This window comes from Heloderma suspectum, chromosome 3, assembly GCF_057233095.1.
Source record: "Heloderma suspectum isolate Gila_16-S chromosome 3, 16-S_ref, whole genome shotgun sequence".
NCBI lineage: Eukaryota > Metazoa > Chordata > Lepidosauria > Squamata > Helodermatidae > Heloderma > Heloderma suspectum.
Window position 1 is genome coordinate 122,441,298 of NC_139460.1, and position 25,593 is coordinate 122,466,890.

Below are 25,593 nucleotides of genomic sequence, written 5' to 3' on the forward strand. Positions count from 1 at the left end.
CCTTGCAGTGTGATACACAAACACAGGGAACACGTGCATCTCAGTAATCCATTCATTGCCCTTCTGGATGGTACGGCAGGAGCAGGGAAAGCAAATGAGCAAGTCACTCATGCATCTACTTTCCTTGCTATAACTACACAGTGTCCTGATTGATTCACATCCCCTTCTCAATATATACCATACAGCTGGGTATACTGCTACTACCACCATCGCCACCACCAATAACAATGACGTTCATAGATTTATTTATTTTTTTTAATATGCCACGTTTTTACAATTTGTCTCTTACTTGATCTCAGAACATCCCTATATATTAGGTTCATATTGTTGCTATTTCACAGATAGGAAAACTGAGGCCAATGCTTTGCTCAAGACACAATCCAGATCTCTCCAAATCCAACATTTTGACATCGATATGATATTGATTGTCTTAATATCAGGTGTGCATTAGTATGTTTCCTCTGGACTCTTTTTTGAACAGTTTATGGTTTTCATTTACAATTTTTCACAAAACCCTTTAAAAACACTTTAAGTAAACATGTAAAGTTTAATAAAAAATAGTTAAAAAAAACTTGTGGTAACTTACCCAAAATGACTGACTAAACTCATGGAAATGCAGAGCAGAAAGCAGTTTTTGATCATGATAAAACCAGAGACCATCCCATTGTCCATTCCCAGTGAAATTATTAATAGAAGCAGCTGACTTCGCAGGGGTGTACCTTTGCCACCTTTGTTCTGAAGCTGCAGCAGACAAGGGAGGCAGAAATACACAAGTGTTAACTTAAGACATGAAACAGGTCAGATATCAAGCAATACCCAGTGTACCATTTGTCCGACCCACAGAGGGGATATTCCAATAACTCTAAATTCATTAAGAATTTACATAAGGTTGTGTGAGCATCTCTCTCTACATGAAGGATGCACAAATGAATTCAGATTTCCTGAGCTGCTTGGACAATGGGACCCTAGCGTACTGGGAATCTTTGGGGGCTGCAACTAATTTCTATAATGGAATTACTTTCCATAAATGTATCAATATAAATGGTAATCTGATCTCTGTTCTAGAAATCAACCTGGATAGTAAGAAATCCACACTGTTCACACTGGAACATCCATTACAAACAAATGTATAAATACTGCAGAATATACACTTAAGACTTGTTTTTTTTTAATGCATTGTTACGCGCATAGTGTGTGTGTGTGTGTGTGTGTGTGCCCTTTTCCCAAATGGAATCATTCTTTTGTCTTACCTATTATTATTATTTTTTTGAAACAGCAAGAAGCTAGCTAATATAAAGTGAAATTCAGGGTGCCAATACAGAGAAGTGCCCGAAGTAAAGCAAAGGCCTCATTTGTTTTAAGGCACAGCTACGCGGGAGGGGGCTTGTGCGGGAGGCATGACAACAGTACCTGCTTGCAAGACAGACTGGCGTGCCTTGGGTGGTTGCCTGCCTGCGTGATTCCAAAAGCTAATCAGGGCTGTGTTTGAGGGAAATCGCTCGCCCTTCCCTGACTGTAGGTAGATGGATGGACAGACAGACAGAGGCGGCGAAAGAAAGCAGCCTTTCAAGGCAGTTCCCCCTCGCTCCTTGTCTACCTGAGTCTTACAAGAATGTGCACTCCATCGGGGCATGCAAGGCGCTCTAGGCTGGCCACGGAAGAAGTGTGTGTGCGCGCGTGTGGGCGGGCGGCCGGGGGTTGCGGCCGTCAATCAATCCCCAGAAATGTCCAGGCGACAACCAAACACAAGGGGCGAGGAACGCGGCCCTTTCCCTTTTCTTTTATCGAAAAAATGAACTTGAGCGCAGATGCACGAAGCCCCCTCCTGGCCGCCTCGGCCGCCTCTCCCCGGCGCTCTCCCGCCTTCGAGCCACACGCGCTGGTCCCGCACACACCGCGCTCCTCCGGGGCCTCTTCCCCTTCGCGCCCCTCGCTCGGCCGGAGAAAGAGGGCACTGCGGAGCCGCAGCGGGCGGCTGCCTCCGGCCGCCGCCGCTCCCACGGCTCCGGCGCGGAACCCGGGCGCCCCTCGGCCCCGCGGGCCTCGCCCGGGCGCCCCGCCGCCCCGCGCCGCCCGCCCCAAGAAGCCGCCGCACCCGCAGCCAGATCCACGCATGCGGCCCCGGCAGCAGGCGCCTTCGGGGGTCTTGCAGTGGCCGCCGCCGCCGCCGCTCCTGCCGCACCGAGCGCCGCGCGCCGCAGTGAAGCCGATCCGGCGCCGGCTCGCCTCTGCCGAGCCTCCCGCTGCCCCCGCCGCGCGCGCACAACTCCCGCAAACTCCCGCGAAAGAGCAGAAGCGCGACTCCCTCCCGCCGCCGCCGCCGCCCATCGCCCTGGCCAGCCGAGCCGCCCGGCGTCTCCTCTCCCAGACTTCGCGAGCGAAGGGAGCAAACGCGCCTCCCCGCGCACCAGCACCGCCGTCGCAGCCACCGGATCACCCAGCGATCCCGGCGGCTGCGGCAGCCCGAGGGGCGCCAACGCCGGCGGGTCCCTTTTGGAGTCGCCGGGCCGGGCAGCGAAGTTTGGCTGTGGGCGACCTGCGGTGGCCTCTTCCCCCAGCCCCGCCGTGTCCGTTGCCTCCAGCGGAGGACAGCCACGGGGCTCTCTCGTGCGTATGTCCTGCCTACTCTCCTCCGGTCGGTCGATCCGCTCCCCCGCTTTGGTAGCCATCATCCCCGAGGGAATTGCGCAAATCCTACGGCGACTCCATACAGCGGGGCTAGGGAAATCGAGCGGCTTACCGACTGCTGGGGAGGAAGCACCTCCGTGTGGATTTCGCCTCCCTCGCCTCCGATCTCTCTGAGCTGCTCGGGCTGATGCCGAGGGAATCCAGGCTGCTGGGAATAAAACCGCCTCTCCCCAGAAGGAAACCCTGGAGGGCGTCAGTGGTTAAGATCCAAGCAGCTTTCCGAGGCCGCGCGGCGATTTCCGTTCTTTTCTCGCTTTCTTCCCCCCGCAGACCTTCTCCGACTCCCCTAGTCTTCTTTCCCCCGTATCCTCCACATGGCTTCTCCTCGGCATGTAGCGGAACGGCTGCCAAGCAGCTGTACGCCAGCAGAGGCCGCTGCACGCGTGGCAGAAATAGCCCATATTAATCACTGCGTCCCTTCCTACGCGCAGGACTCAGGGCTGCCAGCCCAGCGCTTCTGGGGTGGTGCTGTTTCTAGGAAGGGGGATTCCCAAGGCAATGGCTGCCTTGTGCTGTTCACGGCCGAACGTGGAGGAAGACCTAGTTTATCTGGGCTGGGCTGCGGATCGCTTAGCTCCACCGGACTGGACTGGGGATTTTCAGAACTTTGGGAAAACGTGGCTGTACACTGTGCATATGCAGATATACCTGTCATTATAAAAGGAATGCTGGTAACCTTTTCCAGGTAGCCTTTTAGTTCTTGTTTGCCTTCACGAGACTTAGGACTGCGTCGGGGTTTTTTGCTGTGGCAAATGTATGCCACCACTAGGGTGGCAAATGCTACCCACCTACTAAGGAACTCAGTGGAATTTACTTCTGAGTAAACCTGCTTTGGTCAATGAGCCATGGACGATCCTGGTTCCTTAGCATGGGTACCTGCGGCATTGTTGTTGTTGTTCAGTCGTTCAGTCGTGTCCGACTCTTCGTGACCCCATGGACCATAGCACGCCAGGCCTTCCTGTCCTGCGCTCTCTCCCGGAGCGTGCTCAAGTTCATATGCATTGCATCAGTGATGCTATCTAGCCATCTCATCCTCTGCCCCGTCCCCTTCTCCTTTTGCCTTCAGTCTTTCCCAGCATCAGGGTCTTTTCCAGGGAGCTTTCTCTTCGCATTACGTGGCCAAAATATTTGAGCTTCAGCTTCAATATCTGTCCTTCCAATGAACAGTCAGGGTTGATTTCCTTTAGGATTGACTGATTTGACCTCCTTGCAGTCCAGGGGACTCGCAAGAGTCTTCTCCAGCAGACCTGCGGCATACACGTTGGCAAACATAGTCATTACACATGTGGACAGAAAATAATGTATGTGTACCCAAGAACTGCGCAAGGCATGAAGAAGCCTTGAGGTGTAAACGCAGGATAATAAAAGGGATGTAAGAAGGCAGTATTAACTGGTAATAACAGAGGACGTGTTTCAGATACCTTGAAAACAGATTTTTGCCACTGGCTTTACTGAATTGGGGTTTAACTCCCCACCCCTCAATTCTTGGGGGGGAGGGGAAGGAGGTTACAGAAGGCATACCCTGGGAGTGGCGGGGCGGGTGGGGCGGGGGAGTTGACATACCACAGCAGCAACATCGCATGATGAAGGGAGGGAAAAGGGGTTGATGGGATACAATACATTCACTAAAGGGAATCCAAAGTTCTCTGTGTCTGATGAGACAGGGAAGAACCCCGGGGATGGGAAATAAGAAAAGGATGCTATATTGGGGGGGGGGGCACAAAATTTCTGATCCTAAAGATGCAATCCCAAGCATGCTTCCTAAGAAATCCCATTGAATTTAGTAAGACTGAGTCAGAGTAAACATTAGTAGGTTTAGGCTGTAAATTACACTTGCACCTTGCATTGTGCTCATCTGGATTTAAGCAAGGTTGTGCACCATTTCTTAGGTTGCAACATTTATTCAGCTTCTGCTAGATGTGGAGAGGAGCAAAGAGTTATGCAGGCTATGGAGTCCCCCCACCCTGCCCCCGTCCTGAGCACAGGAGATCCAGCCCAACACCTCCACCCCCAACCCCAGCCTCTGAGATTCCCCGTGGCATTGCGTCCATGTCCCAGCTTAGTTTCTTCCCCCCACCCCTGCAGCCATGGGGACTAGACCATTGCTTTTAAAAGGAGAAGCATCCAACCTTATCGTCATGCTTTGCAATGCAATGGCAGGATAGCACCCTTCACACAGGCCTGATCAGTGTCTTTAGCAGAGTTGCTCTTGCCCCCCCAATCATGGCAACAGGACTTAATTCATCATCCTGACATGAAGCTTGATTTCAGCTCCATGAAGAGGGTGGGGTGGGGAGGCAAAAAAACCATGGGGGTTGGGGGTGGGAATTGAGGCCATACAACCTCTGAAGGAAAAATAGAGGAGTGCTTCTGTGCATGTACAGATTGCATTTCCTTCCTTGGCCTACCTTCACATATTGCACATCTGAGATTAGGACGCAAGCTAGCTTGGTGTTGTAGATTTCTTAGGGCTGTGCAAGAACAGTGACTTCCATACTCCTGGCCACTGATCCCTCCCTTGGCAGTGCTAATACAACACCTCCAGTTGCTTCTCCCTCTGCAGTCACCCTTTGCCACTCCCAATCCCTTCCTCAGCAGTCCCTATACTGCGCTTCCTAACTCCTGTCATTTCTTCCATTCCCTCCTTCTCCCTTGCTTCTGGTTCTCCCTTTGGACACACTGTTCCTCCCCTCACTTGCCTGCCCTGACCCTGAGTCTCACTGTGGCCCTCTGCCTGGGATCCTGCAGGGGCAAATGCTGCTACAATGAATGCTGCTCCCAGGTCTGACCTTCTTGTTCACCTGAGCATCTCATGGGTGCTGCCTTCTGTTGCTTCGAAGTTGTACTGTCTCCAGGTAGCCCATAGAACAATCTCCCTCAACCTTGTGCCCTCCAGATGTTTTGGACTACAACTCCCATTGTCCTTGACCACTGACCATGCTAACGGGGGCTGATGCAGTCCAAAACATCTGGAGGGCACCATGTTGGGGAAGGCTGCCCTAAAATGCAGGGAAACAGATGGCTAAATAGATTGGCCCCATTGTGTAGAAGTCCCAAAGGCTAGTGCTAGAAGGCCCCAGGAAGAAGCTCTCCATGCTGGGGAGAGGCTGTAGCTCAGTGGCAGAGCCGCTGCTTTGCATGCAGAAGGTCCCAGGTTCAATCCCCGGCATCTCCAGGTGGGGATGGGAAAGACCCCTCTCTGAAACCTTGGACAACTGCTGCCAGCCAGGATAGACCAGCCTTCCCCAACCTGGTGCCCTCTGGATCAGCCCCAGCCAGCATAGCCAGTGGTTAGGAATCCTGGGAGTTGTGGAGGAGCACCATGTCTGGGAAGGCTGATGTAGACCATATTGAACAAGGTGTGTCCCGTGGAGGCTGGCCACTCCGATGTCAGTGGAGTGATGAATCTGTTCTGAGTTTCAGTCAGAACCAGCCAGAACTCTAAAGGAGCTATCCGAAGTGCTGCACCCTATCCCCCAAATGGAGTTCAGCACCTTGGATAGTTCCTTTAGAGTTCTGACTGAAACCCAGAGCAGATTTACCACCCCACTGACATTGGAGCCACTAGCCTCCACTGGGTCTGACTCAGTATAAGACAGATGTCTCTGTTTCTGGTGAGAAGACTTTCCAAGTGGATGGATAATATGAAGTGGGCCAAATATTGGCAGTATGAGATGGTGGAGCCCTTTCAAGAAAGCCCCACCACACTCTTCACAGAAGGAGCTGCTGCTCTGAAAGAGCCTCCATACACTGGGAATCCCTTCTTAGGTCAAAAGTAGCCTTTTGTCTGAGGGTGTAGGGTTTGGATACCGGGCAAACACTAAGCAACCTCACAGTGCCTGTCAGGGGTTCCTGTGAAAAATGCTGCCTTCGCTTAAATCAGTGGCTAAAAATCCCACTCCCCTTGGAAGGCTGAAAACAGTGAGGTACACACAGCTTTCAGAACGGTGTAGGCCTCAAGGGCTGTTAATGTTTAAGGCTTTAAACATTAAAGCCTTAAAGCATTTAACCCCACTGAGTAAACATGCACAGGGCTGCCCTGTGAGTGTGGGAAATGGGAGGGAATTTCAGGAGGTGCCTATTTTGTCCCCCATCCTCCAACATGACCAATTGTGCCTGCTAAAAGTGCCCTCCTCTCTACAACTACTACATTTGCAAGAATCTTGTCCCATTACATGTTTCAGTGGAGGAAGCTTAATAGGAGCACATATGCACCTCATTTGTAGTAAATGGAGATGAAATGATTAAAAAAAAAATACTATAACTTTAACTCCTTTTTCCAGCATATACATCTTATGGCCACTTCTTCATCAATCTCCCCAAAGACAGCCAAGGTAATCTCTTCTTGGACAGCCTGTCTATTTTTAACAAGGAGAGTTGAATGATGAATATTATCCCTTATACACTAGCCACAGAATTCAGGCCATGCCAATTTCTTCTTCTTAGGACTAAATGGGCTTCACTTTGGTGCCTCTGCTTCTTACAGCTTTCATTTACTGTTCTGTTGTTGTTTCCTTCTGCTAACAGATACAGGCATCAAGCTAATAAATTTTTCCATTTACTCCATCAGCTCAGCTAGCACAACTTGTTAAGGTTGCTTCTGTTACATTATTTTACAGTGCAATCCTATACATGTCTACTCAGAAGTAAAGCCCATTGAGCTTTCTCCCAGGTAAGTGGGTATAGGATTGCAGCCCTAATGTAATACTTGACCCAGAGTCTTCTATATGGATGAACAATTATAAATAATATAATGTAAATGGCCACTCGTATAAGAAAGTGCAACAATTTTGAACAGTAAGTATCTTGCTTGTGTTACATATTCAGAAGACATTCTAAAGACATTAAGAATGCTGTAAATCTGTGTAAAATGAAAAAAACAAAAGCCTGGCATCAATATGTGCAGTTCATGTTCGCAATATGAACTGAAACTATACAATGTTTAAAAGGGGGGGGGGAGAGAAGGAGGGAGAGGGGGGGAGGAGAAAGGCAGGTTGATACATTGATATTTCTTTTAAAATAACAGGTTGATCTCAAAAATGCCAGACAGTAAAGTATGTTTTATTTATTTATTTACTTGCTTGCTTGCTTGCTTATTTATTTATTTATTTATTAATTATCCTGCCTTTCTACCATAAAATGGTGCTCAAGACAGCTAACATCCTCCTCCTCATTATTCTCCAGATAATATACCTTATTTGGATACTATAGCTTAGGGCAATGGAGCAATAATTCCTTTATGAAAGAAAGGAAAAAAAGAACAGCAACACATAGGATGGATCTATGATGTGTTACAGGTAATGTCAGAACCTTTACTGGGATTACGAACTAGGCCAAGTATGGACTGAATGAAAAGCCACAAAGGCAGCACAGTTTAAAGCCCAATTTTGTAATCTTCAAGGAAAGCTCACGCTGGTCGTGTGTGTGAGAACGACAGTTAAAATGATGGTTACAGTCAGTGTCACAGTTTTCTTTCCCACTTTCTTCCATTGTTACATAATTGCCTGAAGTGAGAAGAGAGACTGCCCAAGGTAGCTGACCCATGATAGCAGTTTCACACATTGGTGTAACAAAGTGATAGCTGTAATTACCAAGCAACAAGCATAATGCCACAACCCAACCCAGAGTTAGGCCTGCTTTAAAGCCGATTGATACCAATTGGTTTAAGCTTGCCTAACTCCATCCTGGATTCTAGCCAATCTGTGACTGGATCATTAGCATGGTCTGCAGTGATGCTGGGTCACTGGGTTGCAAACACTGCAAGTGCGGGACTGACAATGGGTTATGAATGCACATTCATTTAAAGTTGATACATACTTTTATTGAGACAGCTCGGTTGATAAGGTGGCAAATTCCTATGTTATTCAAAACTCTCTCCAGGCATAAAAGTGGAAGATAATAAAAGCGTCATATTGGATCCTATCTGTCCTTCTTTGGCACTAATGAGGAAAACACTTTTGACCTTATTAATTACAGCATAGCTTTCTATGTTCCAAAGTACCTGTCCAAAATAAGCTGAGATGAGAATATTGTCTCAACCTTTAATGAGATTTTCCTTCCCTTTATAGATTTAAATCAGAGCTTTTATTTTACCCTAGATTTTTAATGTAGGTTAAATAAGCATCAAGATGAGATAGTAATTTTTTTAAAAAAAATCTCATCATTAAATAAAAATTAAAAATAAGGACACTGGCCTAGAATTTTTGTTTTTAAATTATAAGACAGCCCCATTGTCTAGTTCCCAGCTCCAGTTTCAACTTTGATCTAGTCCAACATCCACTTCTTTTAATGTGTCAGATCTTTTCTGCAGAGCACATGGTTGAGATGAATATTAATTTGACCAAATCAAGAGAGAAATCGTTAGCAAGAAACTGGATGGCAATCTAACATCAAGGAGCATGTAGATTTTTTAACTTCTTGAAAGAAAATGGAAAAGTGCATCCTACTGCAAAAGGGAACATTTGATAAATATCAATTTAATTTTAGGAAATTGTGCTTGCTATGAGAAATACCAGCTTACAGGCACACAATGCTAAACCCCATCTGTTCAGTCAGCATTTTCCTCCTGTTATTTAGGAGGATGCGTGACACATCATTGTATGCAGTTGGTAACTGAACCATTAGAGGGTACCATAGTTCCATAGAACCCAGAACTAACATAACAGAAGGCTTTACTCAGCAGACCTACTGCTGAAACCAGTGAGGTTATTTGAACTGATGGGGGAGCACTTACTCTGCCTGTAGTGTCAAGGATCTGTTCTGTGCTGAGGTCTTTTAGAGCTGTGTAGGTGTGTCCCCCCCCCATAATTTTGACAATAAACAAGCAAAAGACAAAAGGCGGTTTATTGTTGACGGAAATACTACATGCATTTCATTGGATTTCATCCAATTATTATTTCCAATCCTAGAGGTAAAATATTATTCTGGGTTTTACTTAGGCATTTATGACTGGTTATTTATTGCTTGGGGAGGAAAAAAAATGTATGGCCTAGGTGAAAAACACTCATACATTAAACACATGAGCGCAAATGAGAGATTACCATGCCTGAATGGCTTTGGCCTATTGGTTCTGAGCGGTATATTTATATTTCCATTATGTTTCAATGGTTGCATTATAAAGTAGCTGGTGACAGCTGTTTTGCTATGATATAATAGATCTGCAAATGTTTTATTCATAATGGGGTGTACATTTTGAAGAGCAACAGGAGTTAGTTTTCAAACTATTTACCCGAGACTAACGTCATCAGCCACAAAAGAGAAGGGCTTCTTTTATTTTTTACCTTGAATAGTTTTGTAAATGAAAATGTGTCAACAGGTGCAGGTTTTCTTACTTACCCATGATGTTGCGGAGGTGAGAAAAGCTGCTCCAATGGAAATTTCCTCTTTTACCCACCTGTTAAAGACACAGGACTCCATCCTTTTCATCTGGTCATTCTACTGCACCACACTTTGGCCTCATCTCCTGATACTCAAACCAGCAGTTGGCAAGTTTGGCCCTCCAGTTCCCATCAGCTTTAGCCAGCATAGCCAATGGTGAGGGCTGATGGGAGTGTGGTCCAACAACATCTGGAGGGCAACAAGTTCTACACTTTACTGGAGCTGGAAATGAAACAATGGGGCTGTCTTACCATTTAAAAACAAAAAGTTACTGATATAAATTCTACTTAAGGCAGTTGTGATAATAGATCAGGATTGTTATGTAAACCTCCACAGGAGAAGTGGGCAACTTTGATCCAAGGACCACTTTCCACCTCCCAGAACCCCACCCCACCTGCTCCCACTGCTGCGGCACCACCAGCAAAAAACCCATCACTTTGCTGCCAAATTTGTAGCGAAATGCTACAGAGTCTCAAAAGGGCAATATTTCATTTTAAAGCAAGCTAAAATTGGCACTTTTGAGTCCCTGTAGCAGTTTGTCATTGGATTTCAGTGGCAACCACTGATCATTTTTGCTGCTACCATCCAATTTCGGTGGCATGGGGGTGGTAGTGGGGGCCACGCTCAGGGCCATGGGGAGGCATATGTGGTGCTGCGTCTTGTGTTGCCCACTCCTATGCTAAGGTTTTGCTTCATTATCTGTCTTTCCAGCTTTGTGATTTGCAAGTTTCAAATAAAGCTTTTCCTAGATATCATGGTATTCTGTATATATTGGTAGAATACAGTACATCAGCCTTCCCCAACCTGGTGCATTCTGATCAGCCCAAGCCAGAATGACTGATGGTCAAGAATGCTGGACATTGTAGTCAAAAACATCTGGAGGGCACCAGTTTGAGGAAGGCTAGTACAGTCTCATCCCGCCCCCCTCCAATGATCAGGGGATATCCAAATGGTCTAGATCCTCAGCTCATGATTGCCAGACTTTTTCTTGGCCCTGTGCCTTTCACAGCCTGACATGAAGAAATTCACCAAGTCAGGCTTTTCCTATCATAATGCATGAGGAAAAGCTGTGCCTGTGTCCCCCTGGTATGCAAGGCCACAATAGCAGGCAAAGACTTGGTAAGCCTACAAGAGTTTTAGGTGTATGCAGTGGCACTTTCATATTTGTGAGTTTGCTGGGTATAATTTCCCTCCATCACTGCAGCGTTGCTTTGGTCTATTCTGGGAAAACAGCTTATAAATCAGTGGTGGAAAACCTGTGGCCTTCCAGCTGTTGTTACACTATAGTTCCCATTATCCCTGATCAGTGGCCATATTTGCAGGAGCTGATGGAAGGTGAAGTCCAAAAATATCTGGAGTACCACAGGTTTCTCACTCCAGATATAAAGATTTTAAATAAATTGGAAATCCATAAAACAGAAAAAGTCACCCCTGGCAAAATCTCTATCCACCTAGAAATTTGGTTAGATGGTGGTGGAAAGGAATGGATCTTGGGGTAATACAGTAGATATGTTGGAGTAGATTTGGTTCACTGAAAGGGAATTTCTTCAGGAGATAACCTTCTTCCATCTAACTGCTCCTTATAAGCAAGGGTGTTGCTATGTTCATTTTTGACAGATGCTGTAGAATGTAGTTTTAGCAGGCACATGATAGGGAAAAGTTCAATAAAGGTGCAATCCTATGCATTTAGACAGAAAAAAGTCCCACAACTCCCAGCATCCCCCCCACCAGACATGCTGCCTGGGGAATGCTGGGAATTGTAGGACTTTTTCTGTCTAAACATGCATAGAATTGCACCCTACATGCATAGGATTGTGCCCTACATTTGCCATCATTGCACCTCCATGCTGAGGAAACTGCAGGAGTTGCATTTCTGTCAGGGGCGGGGATGTTCAGACAATCTTCCTCATGCATTTACAAGACTTGTGAGGGGGTAGCAGGATAGCACCTGTAAGCCACACCTCCTGCCACTGACACACCCTCTGGCCAGGTCCCCAAAACAAAAGGACGGAGGAAATTTTTGTTGGAGCCACTTTTCTCAACTCTGCAACATGTTGGGGCCCTACAGATGTGCCCAGGGCTTGTGTGGAGGAGGCCTACATGTATGCACCTGCATGCGCATGGGGCTCCTTCACACTTCTGTGGAATGTGCAGTATGGTTGCCACAATTAACTAGAAAAAAAATCTGCCCTGCTCATTTGCCTTTAACAGGAGCTTGACCTGCACAGGTCAGCAGAAGAAACTTTCACAACATGGACACAACATGTTACCAGCTAAGGCACACAGGTAAAGGTGCTGTTAAAAGCACAGCAGCAGTGCTGTTTAAACAACAACAACAACAACAACAGTCATCGTGGGCAACCTATCAAGTAGCCATACAGCGTCTCTACATTAAGGAAAAATCCCGCAGCCTTACCGTGGCTTTTGCTTCCATTTCTTTGGGGGATCATGATGGGCTCATTAGACAGCTAGCACATGACTGGGAATTGCAAACTTCTCTTCTCAGCAGTGCTCTAAAGTGTTCAGTGAAACAGTACCATCTAGCGGCTGCCGATATTTTGGGTTAAATGTTATTTCATCTTATCTCTGATCTTTTTAAAAGTGGGATTAAGCTCAAAAAGCACAGGAGACACTCTGGAGGCTGACAACGTCATGTAAAGGACCCACAAACCTCCGTGAATGGCAATAAAGAGCATGCAATAACAGCCACGTGTAGAAATGCTCATAGTATACACTGGACACCAGATTAGAATTGCAGTCGCCTTATGCTCCTGGAAAGGAAATCTTCACCTTCTCCTCCATATAAATTAACACATGCAGTTGTCTTATACTTGAGTTCAGTATAGGACATACAGGCTATAATCCCCTACCGACTTACCTACTCCCATCCGCCGTACTTATCAAAACAGACATTACTTTACATATGTGTCTAGCAGCTATGTCTTTTTTAAATGTTTCGTCTAGGGTAGGCGGAGGGCCCCCGATCCAGATATTAAAAGCCTCTGCCCCCCCAATGCTAAGGTCCCAATCCAAACTGGGAGTGCTGCACCTTCTCTAGAGTAAAAATGGGGGGGGGGAGACATGGCTGCTGGACACACATTTAAGGTAATCCCTGTTTTGGCCTCCCTGTCGCCAGAGGGGAAGATATGAGACTACAGCTGCTGAGGAGGCAGCCATGTGCAGTGGCATGAATGCCCTCTGCTGGGCTTCCCTGAGATTGGTCCTCTGGTGGTCTGCTTGGGAGCACCCTGGCCACCTCTGTAGCTCCAGAGTCCAGCAGGAGGAGGGAACTGCAGTTCAGCAATCTCACTAGTACACTGAGAAAGGGAAGGGTTGAAGACAGCACCTCCTTGCTTCAGCTTGTTCTGTATTCCTTTTTCCTTCTGTGGTCTTTGGTGTGCAAACCTGACCCAGCCAGAACTCAGAAAGCCTGGGCCACTCTTGCCAGGGCTGGCCCAAGGCATTTGGCTGCCTGAGGCAAAGAACAAGATGGCCCTTCCCCTCTACAATCCCATGTACGGAAGGGCTGGAAGGCTAATCCTACTGTGGTGCTAGCAATGGAAGAGTGCCCTTCACCACACCTGAGGGCAACAGGCTACCTTAGGGGGTTGCAGGGCAGGCTGTGAGGCACACACAGCTCTTCTCCGATGCCTCGCTGCCACTTCTTACACACATATGCTGCCTGAGGCAGTTGCCTCACTCTGCCTAATGGTAGGGCCAGCCCTTCTAGCTAAAGTCTTACAGTAATTTCAGGATTCCTCTATAAGCTCTGCCTCTGCTAGCAGGGCAAGCTTCAAGGGCTTTGTTACATACTTGGTAACAACATGTATAAGATTGCGCTGTGACTGGATCCCTGTTCAGGTGTTCAGAAAGGGATCAAAATCAATATGTGAGGACAAGGAGTGCTCCAGCCCTTCCCCTCTCCCTCATCATGTTTGGCACCCTCAACTTGTGGAGGGTGACAGTCTGAAGAGGAGAGCCTCCGGCCAAAAAGGCCTCACTCTGGCAGGTGCGAGAGGCACTCCTCTTCAGATTGCCGCCCCTCCGTGAGCTGAGGGCGACACACGCGATAAGGGAGAGGGCCGGGGCTGGAGCTCTCCTTCTCATGCATTGATTTCAACCCATTTCTGAATGCCTGAATAGAAACCTTAGCTCTCCAAGGTTTCAGACAGGTGTCATTTCCATGAGTACTCTCTGAGCTCTTTTGAAGTGGAGCTACCAGGGATGTTTCCCGTAACAGGCTTTCTTCTGCATGGATTCAGGAGCTTCCCTTAGGAGGGGGCTATTTCAACACAGGAAATAAGAGTTGCTACTGAATTTTACCTAAAGCAAAATATGTGAATTGAGGGTCCTGCTCAGCCCAAACCAATATGTGTATGAATACTAAGGGAAACTGAAATAATTTTGATATGATTGGGCCAATGTCCATCAGTTGCACAGCTCTAACAGCAAGTCTGCTACAGACGTTGTGATTCACAACGCCTTCAGTTTGATTAGTTCTGTTGCCTCAATGTTTTGATGGCCGGAAGGCCTCAATTAATCTTCTCTTGTTTTGGATCATATGCCTTTGTTTAATGTGTTGCTCAGTAAACTCTATACTAGATATACAATGCAACAGTTTCTTATTTCTCCTGCTGATCAGCACTGCAAGCTAATAATGATTGGTGACCAAAATAATTTCTACTGATGGGATGTTCTGTGTAAGATCTAATGTTGACCTGTCATCCTGCCTTTAGCAGCAGCTGAGAAAAATATATAACAAATAATCTTTGGAAAACTGCAGAGGCATTTATTTTAAAGTCTCTGCTACAGAGCTTTCCCTCTGCATTTATTGGCATATGTTATGCTGAAATAAATGCACTCTGCAGTTCCAAACTCCACAGAGACTGTACAAATCGGACCGCTATAATTAATATCATTTTAGGGGGAAAGAGTTTTCAAACTGATCAATCTATAATTATGCATATTGACATTTGATTTTTTTCCCCTCCTCCACCTTAAACTTTACAAGTGAGGTTGTAGCTTAAGGCCATGTGATATTTTGGACTCGGTGTTTGAGAGAAGAAATTGATGTGGACCTAAATGACAACAGAGAGGAGATGTGTGTATATTTAGCATCCGAAGATGTATATAAGAAATTAATGATAATGAGACATGTATCTGATACCTCTGCAGCTGAGGAAATTGGACAGTCCTACCCAGCGTCATATATACTATGATTTTATTTTTTTAATAAACTGATTTTATTAAAATTTTGGACTTGAACTCTGTAAAACAGGGGTGGGCAACTGCGGGAGGTCTGGGGGCCATTTTTGCTCCTCTAACTCTCCCCCCACCATGGGCCACACTCCACAAGGATCCATGCAGACTAGCCCCCCCCCCCAGTTTTTAAAGGAAAGAAAAAACGCTAGTTTGCTGGCAAAATTTAAAAGCTAAATGTGGTGTTTTTGGCACGTCATAGCCACAATGGGCACTTTTTTTGGTTAAAAGAATACATATCTTTTAAAAAATTGGGGGGGGGGCATGTGGCCTGTAGGCTGTGTGTGGCCAACCTCTGCTGCAAAATCCCAGTCAGCAGTTAGAAGCACTTCATTCTTGATGCCAGGGGCAGACGGCCCTAATTCCCACTTCCTTCCTTCCCATCTGTGGCAAGTTATGTACCACGATGCTGCTTTATACCAATTCCCTTAGGTTGAAAACTGGATGTCCAAGTGGCATTTTCAGGGCCAGATCTGACCCAGGGGAACCAACTGCTGACTATCTGATCTCGCCAAATGCGCAAATACACACTTATTTCTCAAAATCTAGGTTGAAATGTCAGTACAACACATGCACGTTTTGAATGCCCAAAGTCAATGTATTCTGTGAACAGCAGGAATTACTCCTGCTCTAATTCCCCTTGAAGTACCAGGAGTACTTTAGACTGCAGTACTGGATTAGGTATAGTGAAATGTACTTAGATCTTCTAGGAGATTAATTTGTTTATTTGTCCACCCCTCACATTTGTATTTGTATGCTGTCCTTCTTCTAAGGCGTAGAGGGTGGATTATACGGAGTTCCCCTCTGTTATCTTCATGACAGTCCTGTAGGTATGGTGGCTTGGGTGGAGCCAAGGCCATCAGAATAGGCCCACACAATGCATTACAAGCAAATGTATGCAATAGTAGCTCAATACCCCATCCAAGAGTGGAAAATCTGTTTCTTCTGGGGGTTCTCAAGAGCAGAGAAGTGGCAGAAAGGATGGGAGGTGCTAGGGGGCCAGGTGACCTTTTTAAAAACACAAACAGAGGACACTCCTCTATTGTGGAGAGCTATCAGAGGACAGTCCTCTACTTGAGCTGTCCAGTCCAAGCCTGGTTCAAAGTCAAACAACCATCAGGAGGGAGAGCGCGGGGGGGGGGTGAAGTTGCCCATCCACACTTAGTGTAGACACCAGACTGAACACCCACACAGGTCACCTGGCCAGTCTTCTCCACTATGGTGAGGTGTATTGCATTTCTATGTAAATTATTGTCATCATTTCTAAATTTGCATCTATACATATAAATTAGCATACGCAAAGGTTATGCATGCTGGTGTCATCTTTTCTGGTGATGCATTCCCTCCTTTTCCACAATCTGTTAGTGGCCACCCTAGGTGCTTAACTCGCCCTCCCTGCCATTTCGCTGCTTTTGATTGCCCAAGCAGCCCCCACCCATGGGGTTTTAAAGGCCGGCAAAATGGTTTTACACATGTTCAAAGCTCTGGAAAGGCCTCTGAGGTGCAATACGGGGCAGGAAAATGGCCGCCTCTCTGCCACTTCCCTGCCCTTGAGAGCTTCCCCCAGAAGGGCCTATTCCTGTTTGAAAAGGGGCACTGGGGTACTGTTGCTGCTGCACACATCTTTGCATGTGATGAATAGTTTTATAGCCGAGGTTTACAGCTGAGCAGGCCCGTGTTCGAATGGAGAATGTCGTGCTGTGCATGAAGCACCATGCGGGAGCATCATTTTAATGCCAAGCAGCCCCACCAGTTTTCAGTCATTATTCTGCTTCCCTGCATTGGGTGCAACTGATTATTCAGTGTGGAGGCAGAAGGCTGCCTGTTTTTGTTCCAGGTGACTCACTCCTTGGGCCGCATGTTTATTTTTTAATCAGTGCCACTGGGTGCATCCAGTTGTGCCACATCTCTGCGTCAGGTGCAATGAATCATTCAGTCACTCCACTGCTGAGGCACGGCATCCCATTCCACAGAAGAGGCTGTCTTCTGCCATTTGCACATTCCACCCATCTGTCTTCCAGGGTGCAAGAATAAACTGTGTTTCCAATTTTAATTAAGACCCCCCCTCCCCCACCCCCAAAGGTTTCTTTAATCAGATGTTTGAGAAACACTCACCTAAAGGCATAGGAACCCCACTAAATGTAACATTTAATGAGCAATGGCTGACCTCTTTCTACTGGTGGTAATAGAAGAAACAGGCCATAGCAATGCTTGTCATATCGCAAGATCTGTCTCGAGCAGTAAGAAAATTGGTATCCTAGGAGGCTCCTCATTCATCAAAAATGACATTTTCAGGGTTTCATCTGGTGACCTGGCAGAATCCTGTATAAGATGCCTAGTGTCTATATGGAAGCCCATCTCTGCTGAATCCCATTTGTAGAAGACAGAATAGATTGGCATAGATTAATCCGTTTTGTTTTGGTGGTTTTTGCAGCTACAGCAGAACTAGAATATAATCTCAACCTGTCATTACAACAATTATTGCCCATTATCTTTCATTGCTATTAATTTTGATATCAGTTATTATTGTTATTAACAATAAAATATATGCTTGATAATGTGGTCATGAAAATATTTCTTGGGATACTTAGTAATACTGATAGATGATAGTAACGGTTACAACTCCTCTTTCCAAATGCTTATATACATGGGGAACTGCAACCAACAACTTGTCTAGGTGTCTTCAATCAAAATGGGGAAGTCCTCCCTGCTTTTTTTAAATCCCTCTCCTCCTCAGCTCTGTTGATGTTAGCCTTCCCTTCCCACCACAGCATACAGCAACTGTGTCTCTAGATCCTGAGTAGTTTTCCCAGTTACTCTTGACTCTTTTGTCCCTCCTCCTCCTTCTTCTCCTCCTCCTCCTCCAAGTTTCTTACATACAGTACATAGACTCTCCTGTCTGACGCTGTAGGCCCCACGTGAGATCTTGTCTCCTGTTTAGCTTACTTTCTGTTTCTCTCATAGCAGCTATGTCAACTGTTAATGTTCCATGACTGATCTGTTCACCCATCATTAAGAACATTTGTTAACATTCCATGATATCACAGCAGCCCAGCCAATGGCTGTGAAAAGGGTGATCATGGAGGTGATAGACAGACAGACCATTTTAACTATAGGCAACTGCAATTATTAACAGAAGGTATATCTTAAAATAATCAAAGCTATGGTTTTCCCAGTAGTAATGTATGGCTGTGAGAGCTGGACTATAAGGAAGGCTGAGTGCCGAAGAATTGATGCTTTCGAACTGTGGTGCTGGAGAAGACTCTTATGAGTCCCCTGGACTGCAAGGAGGTCCAATCAGTCCATCCTAAAGGAAATCAACCCTGACTGCTCATTGGAAGGACAGATACTGAAACTGAAGCTCAACTATTTTGGCCACCTAATGCGAAGAGAAAACTCCCTGGAAAAGACCGTGATGCTGGGAAAGACTGAAGGCAAAAGGAGAAGGGGACGGCAGAGGATGAGATGGTTAGATAGCATCACCGATACAATGAATATGAGCTTGAGCACACTCTGGGAGAGAGCGGAGGACAGGAAGGCCTGGCGTGCTATGGTCTATGGGGTCACGAAGAGTCGGACATGACTTAATGACTGAACAACAACAACATATCTTAAAAATTATTGGCAGTTAAACAGCGGTGGATGCTTGCCATGGTCAAGAGATTGCACACTGCTCCTTATCTCTTGTGTGATATGAAAAGGAGTCCTTAAAGGCCCTTGCTCTTTTTACAAAACAAAGCCTCTACAATTTCTGTCTTCCTGTAAATCCTCAGCTTGGTCAGAATGACACTTCTGTGCATGTATATGTCATATCGTATCTGACTCAGATCAAGAAAAGAAGACATTTTTGCTATTTTTGTTTGTGTCACTAACACCATCATTTCCTGTCCTCATTTTGCACTCCAGTGGGGACTCAGATTATACCCAGGGCAGCTGACCTCTATGTTACCATCATCACACAGCAGCCTTATCAAGTGTGGACAAATGCAATTCCCTTCCTCTCTCTCTCTCTCTCTCCCCCTCTCCCCCCCCACACACACCATGACTTCTTTTTGGAACAGATTAGCATGAATGTCAACACTTGCTTCAAAACTGCACTTAATTTTGCAGCTGAATTATTAGAGGAGTGCAACTGTCAAAGGGATGTAAGCAACTTGAATATCAAAGAGTCTAAAGAATGGATGTGGAAGAGACTGCTCCACAAAAGAATGTGCTGGTAGTCCAGTGAGATATTGGTTATATTCATACATAGCACTAAACAATGGCTTATGTTAACTGTGGTTTATTCCTTTAGCCCTGCATTTTCTTTCAGGCAAGCGAAAGGTTTTCCCTATTTTTCATTTATTTCTCTCTTGCCCATCTTGTGAGCCTTCCAAGTGATTCCATTTTCTTGCTGCATGCCTCTGTTTCAGGCCCAATGGCAGCACAAACAAGCCAGGAATAAGCTACGGTTCTTATTCAGGTTCTGGGTTCAGACATTATGACAAGCCATGGTTTAAGAAGCCAGAGTTCATAAACCAACAACAAACCATGGCTTGTATTTGTAGTTTGTAGCTGGATCACAAACTATGGCTTGTTTGCAGGGATGGGTTTGGACACAATGCCAAGCCAGATTTCAACAAACCACCCCATGCCTTAGAGTTTCATGTGAATCAGGCTACTACCTAGTACTGAATGAATGGGTTGTTGTTGTCTAATGTTATTTTTTTTCCTTAGGGTGAGATTTTATTGGTTTCCCCCACAGGGAACTTTCACCACCAAATGTGAAATCCTTGGAATTTTTCCATCATCTGTGTTCTTCTGAGTCCACCCCTATAGAGTGGGAGACTGAAGCACAAACAGAGAAGGACTTTTTAAAAAATATATACTCTGTGTGTGTGTGTGTGTGTGTGTATATATATATATATATATATATATATATATATATATATATATATATATAAATTAGGAAATACTCTATGGATGTTCCTCTGTTTCATGAAGTGGGATGCATTTATGAGCAAGGAGGAGGGATGGAGATCAGCTTGGAGGCATGGAGACTTTTGTCGTTCTATGCAGGGCTGGCCCTACCATTAGGCAGAATGAGGCAACCCCATAATTCCTCCAGAGCCCCCTGAGACAGTCCCTTCTCTTGGAGGATAGAGTTGTGTGTGCCAGTCTGTCCTGCAACCCCATCCCCTTAAACTAGCCTGCTGCCCTCAGGTGTGGTGGATGATGCTATCCCACTGCCAGTATTAAAATAAGATTCAGCTGCCAGTTCAGTTGGATACTGTATATAGAGTGGAGAGCTCTATATTGTCTTCTGCCTCAGGAAGCAAAATGCCTTGGGCTGGCCCGGATTCTATGACAGCCTTCCCAAGCCTTCTGTGTTGGGGAAGGTGTTGGACTATAACTCCTGTCATCCTCAGTTCAGATGTGTTGGGCTGCAACTCCCATCATCCTCAGTCAGCATGACCGATGGGCATGATGCCTGGGAATGATGGGAACTGTAGTCCAATACATCCAGAAGATGCCAGGTTGGAGACTGCTCTTCTATGGCCTGCAGAGTTATGCCTTTAAGAATTTTCACATGGTCAAACAACATTAAAATGATGTATCCTCTCTGATTCTTCCACACTAGATCCTCTGCATGGTAGATCCATTAGACTTGTTTGTAGTTTGAGGTTTGAGCCAAGTGTAAAAGTCCACTAAAACATTTTTTTCTAGTTTATGCAAACCTGATTTAGAAGGCAGGACCCTGCAAATTTGCCTTGCATTTTCCCCTAGGTGAAATTCAGGGGTGATTTTATCTCTCAGAATTAGGGACCCTTGTTTTCCATGGATTCCTTGGGTGGAGGGGTGCCAGTAGGACATTCTCATCTGGTTCATTCACTCTGAGCTGCTCAAGTCAGCTGCTAAATGGATCTCCATGCAGACTAGAAGTGGCTTCAGGTCTGGGAGAAGCAAATCAAGCCTTTTTTTTTTTTTGGCAAGGCCAAGATATTATCTATAAATGGAACATATTGGTGTGCCTTTAAATGGAAGAGAGGAAGCGAGGGAGGGAGGAAGCGAGGGAGGGAGGAAGAAAGAAAGAAAGAAATCTGATGGCCTAACATGCCCACAGTTAAAATGGTACATGACCAAGTTTGTAGGGTCTTAAAAATATGTACTCTGACTAACTTAAGAACGCTTTTCATTTTTAGATGGGCTGCCTCTTGGCTTTCAACAACATATTAAACCACCATCAGTTCCAAAAACAGCTCCATAGTAATATGGATGTCAGTGCTAATCACTGTTACTCTTTTTGCAGATTTCGGAGTTTAAAGGGAATCTCAAGGACTTCCCCCATTCCTGCTCTGTATTTCTTATAGTAACAACAGCTATTTTTATGTTTGCCTTCCATTGAGAGAGGCTATGTCATTTGTTTGCTGGAAGTCATCTGACTATATTGTAATAATGTGACTGTTCTTCAGTCACATCTGACACTGATATTGTCTTGTTCTTTCTTCTTCTTGTTCTGGTGCACTAGAATTTGGCATACTCATTGCCATCATCCAATTTGGCTCCTAGAAAGTCCATGGTTTTCTGTTTTGTGTGTGTGTTTCTCCTCCTTTGGTTTCCTATGTCAATTGCATATTGGTGCAGTTGACAGCTGCCTCTACATATGCAAGAATGAATTTGGAAACTCTGGTAACTATAGAAAATCTAGGAGATCCATTCCAAATATTAAAAATCAATTCCCAAATTCCAAGCGGAAGACCAATTCCAATGTATGCCTCTGCAGGAATCATTCCAGTACTATTCCGTAAGAGGCAAATATTACACTGGGAGAAACTGTTGAGGGGGATTCAGATGATGAGTAGACATCAAGAAAATCTAGCTGACGCCAATGTTTTGCGCGCGCGTGTGTGTGTGTGTGAGCACGCACGCGCGCACACACACACACACACACACAATTCCTGAGATTCCATTAAAATTGAATACATTCCAAACTTGTGCCTTTGGGAATTTCTATCTCTTAAGAAAGTTTCCTATTTCTTAGCATCATTTTAAGGCCTTGCAGGTGCTCCAGTAAACAGCAGAGATACGAGAAGGAAAAACATGTTTCCAGACCTCTGCAGCAAACCAGGTGCCAGTCACCTGGCCCAGTGTTGTTATTGCTGTTGTTGTTGTTTAGGCACCAGTGGCTACTGGCCATTTGGATTTTTCACAGGGGAATGGCTTACTTTATTATTTACTAACAAATGGAACCAGCTTTGCATGGGTCGGAATAGCTATTAGTTTGATATAGCAATGAAGCCATGGCTGCTGGTACTGCTAGGCATGGCTCCTCCCTATGGCCCCCTGAGGGGGAGATCTGTCCACTCCATTTCCTGAGAGGGGTTTCCCTACAGCACGAGGGAGGGGACAGGCCTATAATTCTGTCCCTTGGCATACTAATCTCCTGTGGTTTAAAACTGTATGACTGCACTAGATCATCCCCTAGTGGCTGAAGCTGTTATTGCAGGTGTCAACTTCATGGACACATTTACATTCATTAACATTAACTAATGTGTTCTTAAAAACAAAATAACTTTGAGGTGCATACCCCTAGGGCTCTCTTACAATGCATGGCAAGTTTCAGTTGTCTAGCTTTCACAGTGGTGTTATTATGCAGATGGATAGACAAGCATACATCCTCTGTTATTATTATAGATTTATTTAAAGTATGCACATCCCACCTCTCAGGGTGGCTCACACAAAAGCAATACCCATTCAAAAAGAAATACACAATGAAGTTAAACAAGGAGCCAAAGTACAAGTAAGAACAAATGTTACACTGTAATCCTCCCCCACTCCTCAAAAGAGGAGAAAGAAACCCAACTAGATCAAAAGCAAAAAGGTCTTTACAGAGTGCTGAAATGCCAATAAAGAGGAAGCCTCATGGGGCAGGGAGTTCCACAGCCCAGATGCTGTAACTGAAAAGGTCCTGCCCCACATCCACACCAACCAAACCTTTAACAGCAACAGGATATGAAGCAAGGCCTCAAATGATGATTGCACTGGGGGAGGGACACGCTTAAATAGCCCAGATATATTGTTTCCCTATTGTGACTTCAGGATGGGATAGACTATGATCAGATTTGCATGATCACGGAGTGGGAAATAGGCCATGGTGACTTATTTCCCGCTGCATGTGCTGGTCACGTGCTCGAGAGATTTGCATAAATATATTGAACATGCAAGAGGATAATAAAAGAAAATCCACGTTTTAACCAAAAATACACACTTTGGGCAATATTCAATGGTGCTCCTACACAAAGTAGACCCATTGAAGTGAATGGGCCTAGTCTGGGTAGGACTACCATTGGATACTGCTCCTGTGCCCCATTCCAGCATCAATAGAGTAAACTGTATTTTAAGATCTGGTTGTGTTTATGGCAGGGACTATTTGTGTATTTGACGACCTTAAGGGCAGGACCAGAGACTGAGCCTCTGGCATGTATATGCAAGAACAGAATGCTACTGTACATGACCAAATGAGGTAAGCAATGTGGTTCGAGGGCTGAACCCCTCCCCTATCAGGTATAAAGAGCTATCCACACCTTAGGACTAAATGGAAGTGGGTGCTTCCATTTACATGGATGGGGAAGCACCTTTTTGTACAAAGGTATCTCTCAGGCAAACTATAAGACTATACAATCTTTGTGTGCTTGTGTCTGAAGCAGACCCTCTCAGAGGTTGAGAGAGGCCCGGGCCACTTCCATTTGTTGATGCTCCAGGTATATTAAAAAATGAAGAAATGCCAAAACTGGGTTACAAAAATTGTGGTATATTTTAAATGTTTACATTTAACAAATTAACGCTTTTAACACACACACACACACACACACACACACACACTACAATGCAATAATTTGTAATAAATGTACCTTTTTATTTAACAAGTGCTTTTCTAGCTCTTTTCTGTGTAAAGTCACCAATTATTCTGGAAAAAATTACTTTTCTTGTAATGTCACAGTTTATGTTAAGAATAGCAAGGCCATTCAAACAATTTTGTCCCATAGCTGAACAGCAGTAATTCTTGACCTGCTTCAGTACATTGAAACACGGTTCACCTGAAGCTACTGATGTAGGTAGACTGAGAAAACTCCTCAGTGCAATTGTGACATTAGGAAGCACACCAGCCAGTCCAAGTTGGAATATTTCTTGAAGCAATTACTTTGGCTTACAATCCAGTTTAAAGTTCATGGAATGTATTAACATCATAAAACCAAATCACTCTGAGAAATACAAATTATTAGAATTGACAAACAAAAAAATTATTTTGACAATATTTTATTTCTTTGCACACAAAAAGTATAATGACGGACATATTTTTGACAGATACAAAATGTCAGAATTTTTGCAGCAAAATAATGTCACTTTAGAATTTTTGATAAAACAGAGAGTTTTATCAAAACCATATGATACCCATTATGGTTTGAATGGAGCTGTGTGTCTCTTTGTAATCTATAGACTTAATTCTGTTTCAAATGTTCCCCCACAGATGGCAATGTCCTACAATATAATTGTGCTATCCAAAAGTAGGAATGTTGCGAGAGTCCAGGAAGGGGGTGGAGTCTGGCATGGAGTCCCCCCCCACCCCCGCTCAGCCTCCCGAACTCTAGTCCATAGACTGCCACGCTTGCCTGACACAGCACACATCTAGTTGGGCAAGCACGACGGTCCCTGCTGGTCCACTGAGCCACCATTTTGCAAAACAATGGCAGCTTGGGTTTTTTTCATAAATGTAACGTTGCATAAATGGTGGCTGTAAAGGGACCATTTGCCCAACATTACAGGCATAAATGATCCTTTACACCTGTAATGTTGTGTAAATGGCCCTTTTATGGCAGTTATTTATGCAACATTAAATTTACGAGAAACTCAAGCTGGTGAGAGCAGACAGCTGAGCGCTGCTTGCTGGGCACCTGCGGACTACGTGTTGGCTAATGCGGCATGGCAAACGGGGGCAGGTAGCTGGTGCGGGTTTGGCAAGTGGTGCATGGTGTGGATGGAGGTGAGTCCTTCCATCCCTATTCACAAGGTAAGTACAAGATATCTATATCTACATCTATATCTACATCTAGTGCACTACTGGCATTGTGGCCTGGTAATGGGACACAAGTTTAAAGTTGTATGATGAACATCTTCTTTCTTCTTTCAATCCTGTCCATTTATCTCTATGTCTGTATGCATAACCTCATTTTGAGATAATGTCAAGTCTAAATTTGAGGCCCTGCGTGAATGCGAGGCCAGGGCCAAATG

The 25,593-nt window shown here is 45.2% G+C and overlaps 2 protein-coding genes across 2 annotated transcripts in view; one reads left to right on the forward strand and one right to left on the reverse strand.

Moving 5' to 3' along the window:
• Positions 1-687, reverse strand: part of GABRA5 (gamma-aminobutyric acid type A receptor subunit alpha5) — a 73,544-nt gene extending 72,857 nt beyond the window's left edge. Inside the window, exon 1 of the mRNA XM_084841779.1 lies at positions 587-687. Within this exon, the coding sequence (XP_084697905.1) occupies positions 587-672 (86 nt within the window). The 5' untranslated portion in view covers positions 673-687. The remainder of the gene's footprint in view (positions 1-586) is intronic.
• GABRB3 (gamma-aminobutyric acid type A receptor subunit beta3) overlaps positions 1-25,593 on the forward strand; it is a 258,047-nt gene that overhangs the window by 64,725 nt on the left and 167,729 nt on the right. The gene's annotated exons all lie outside the window — the stretch shown is intronic.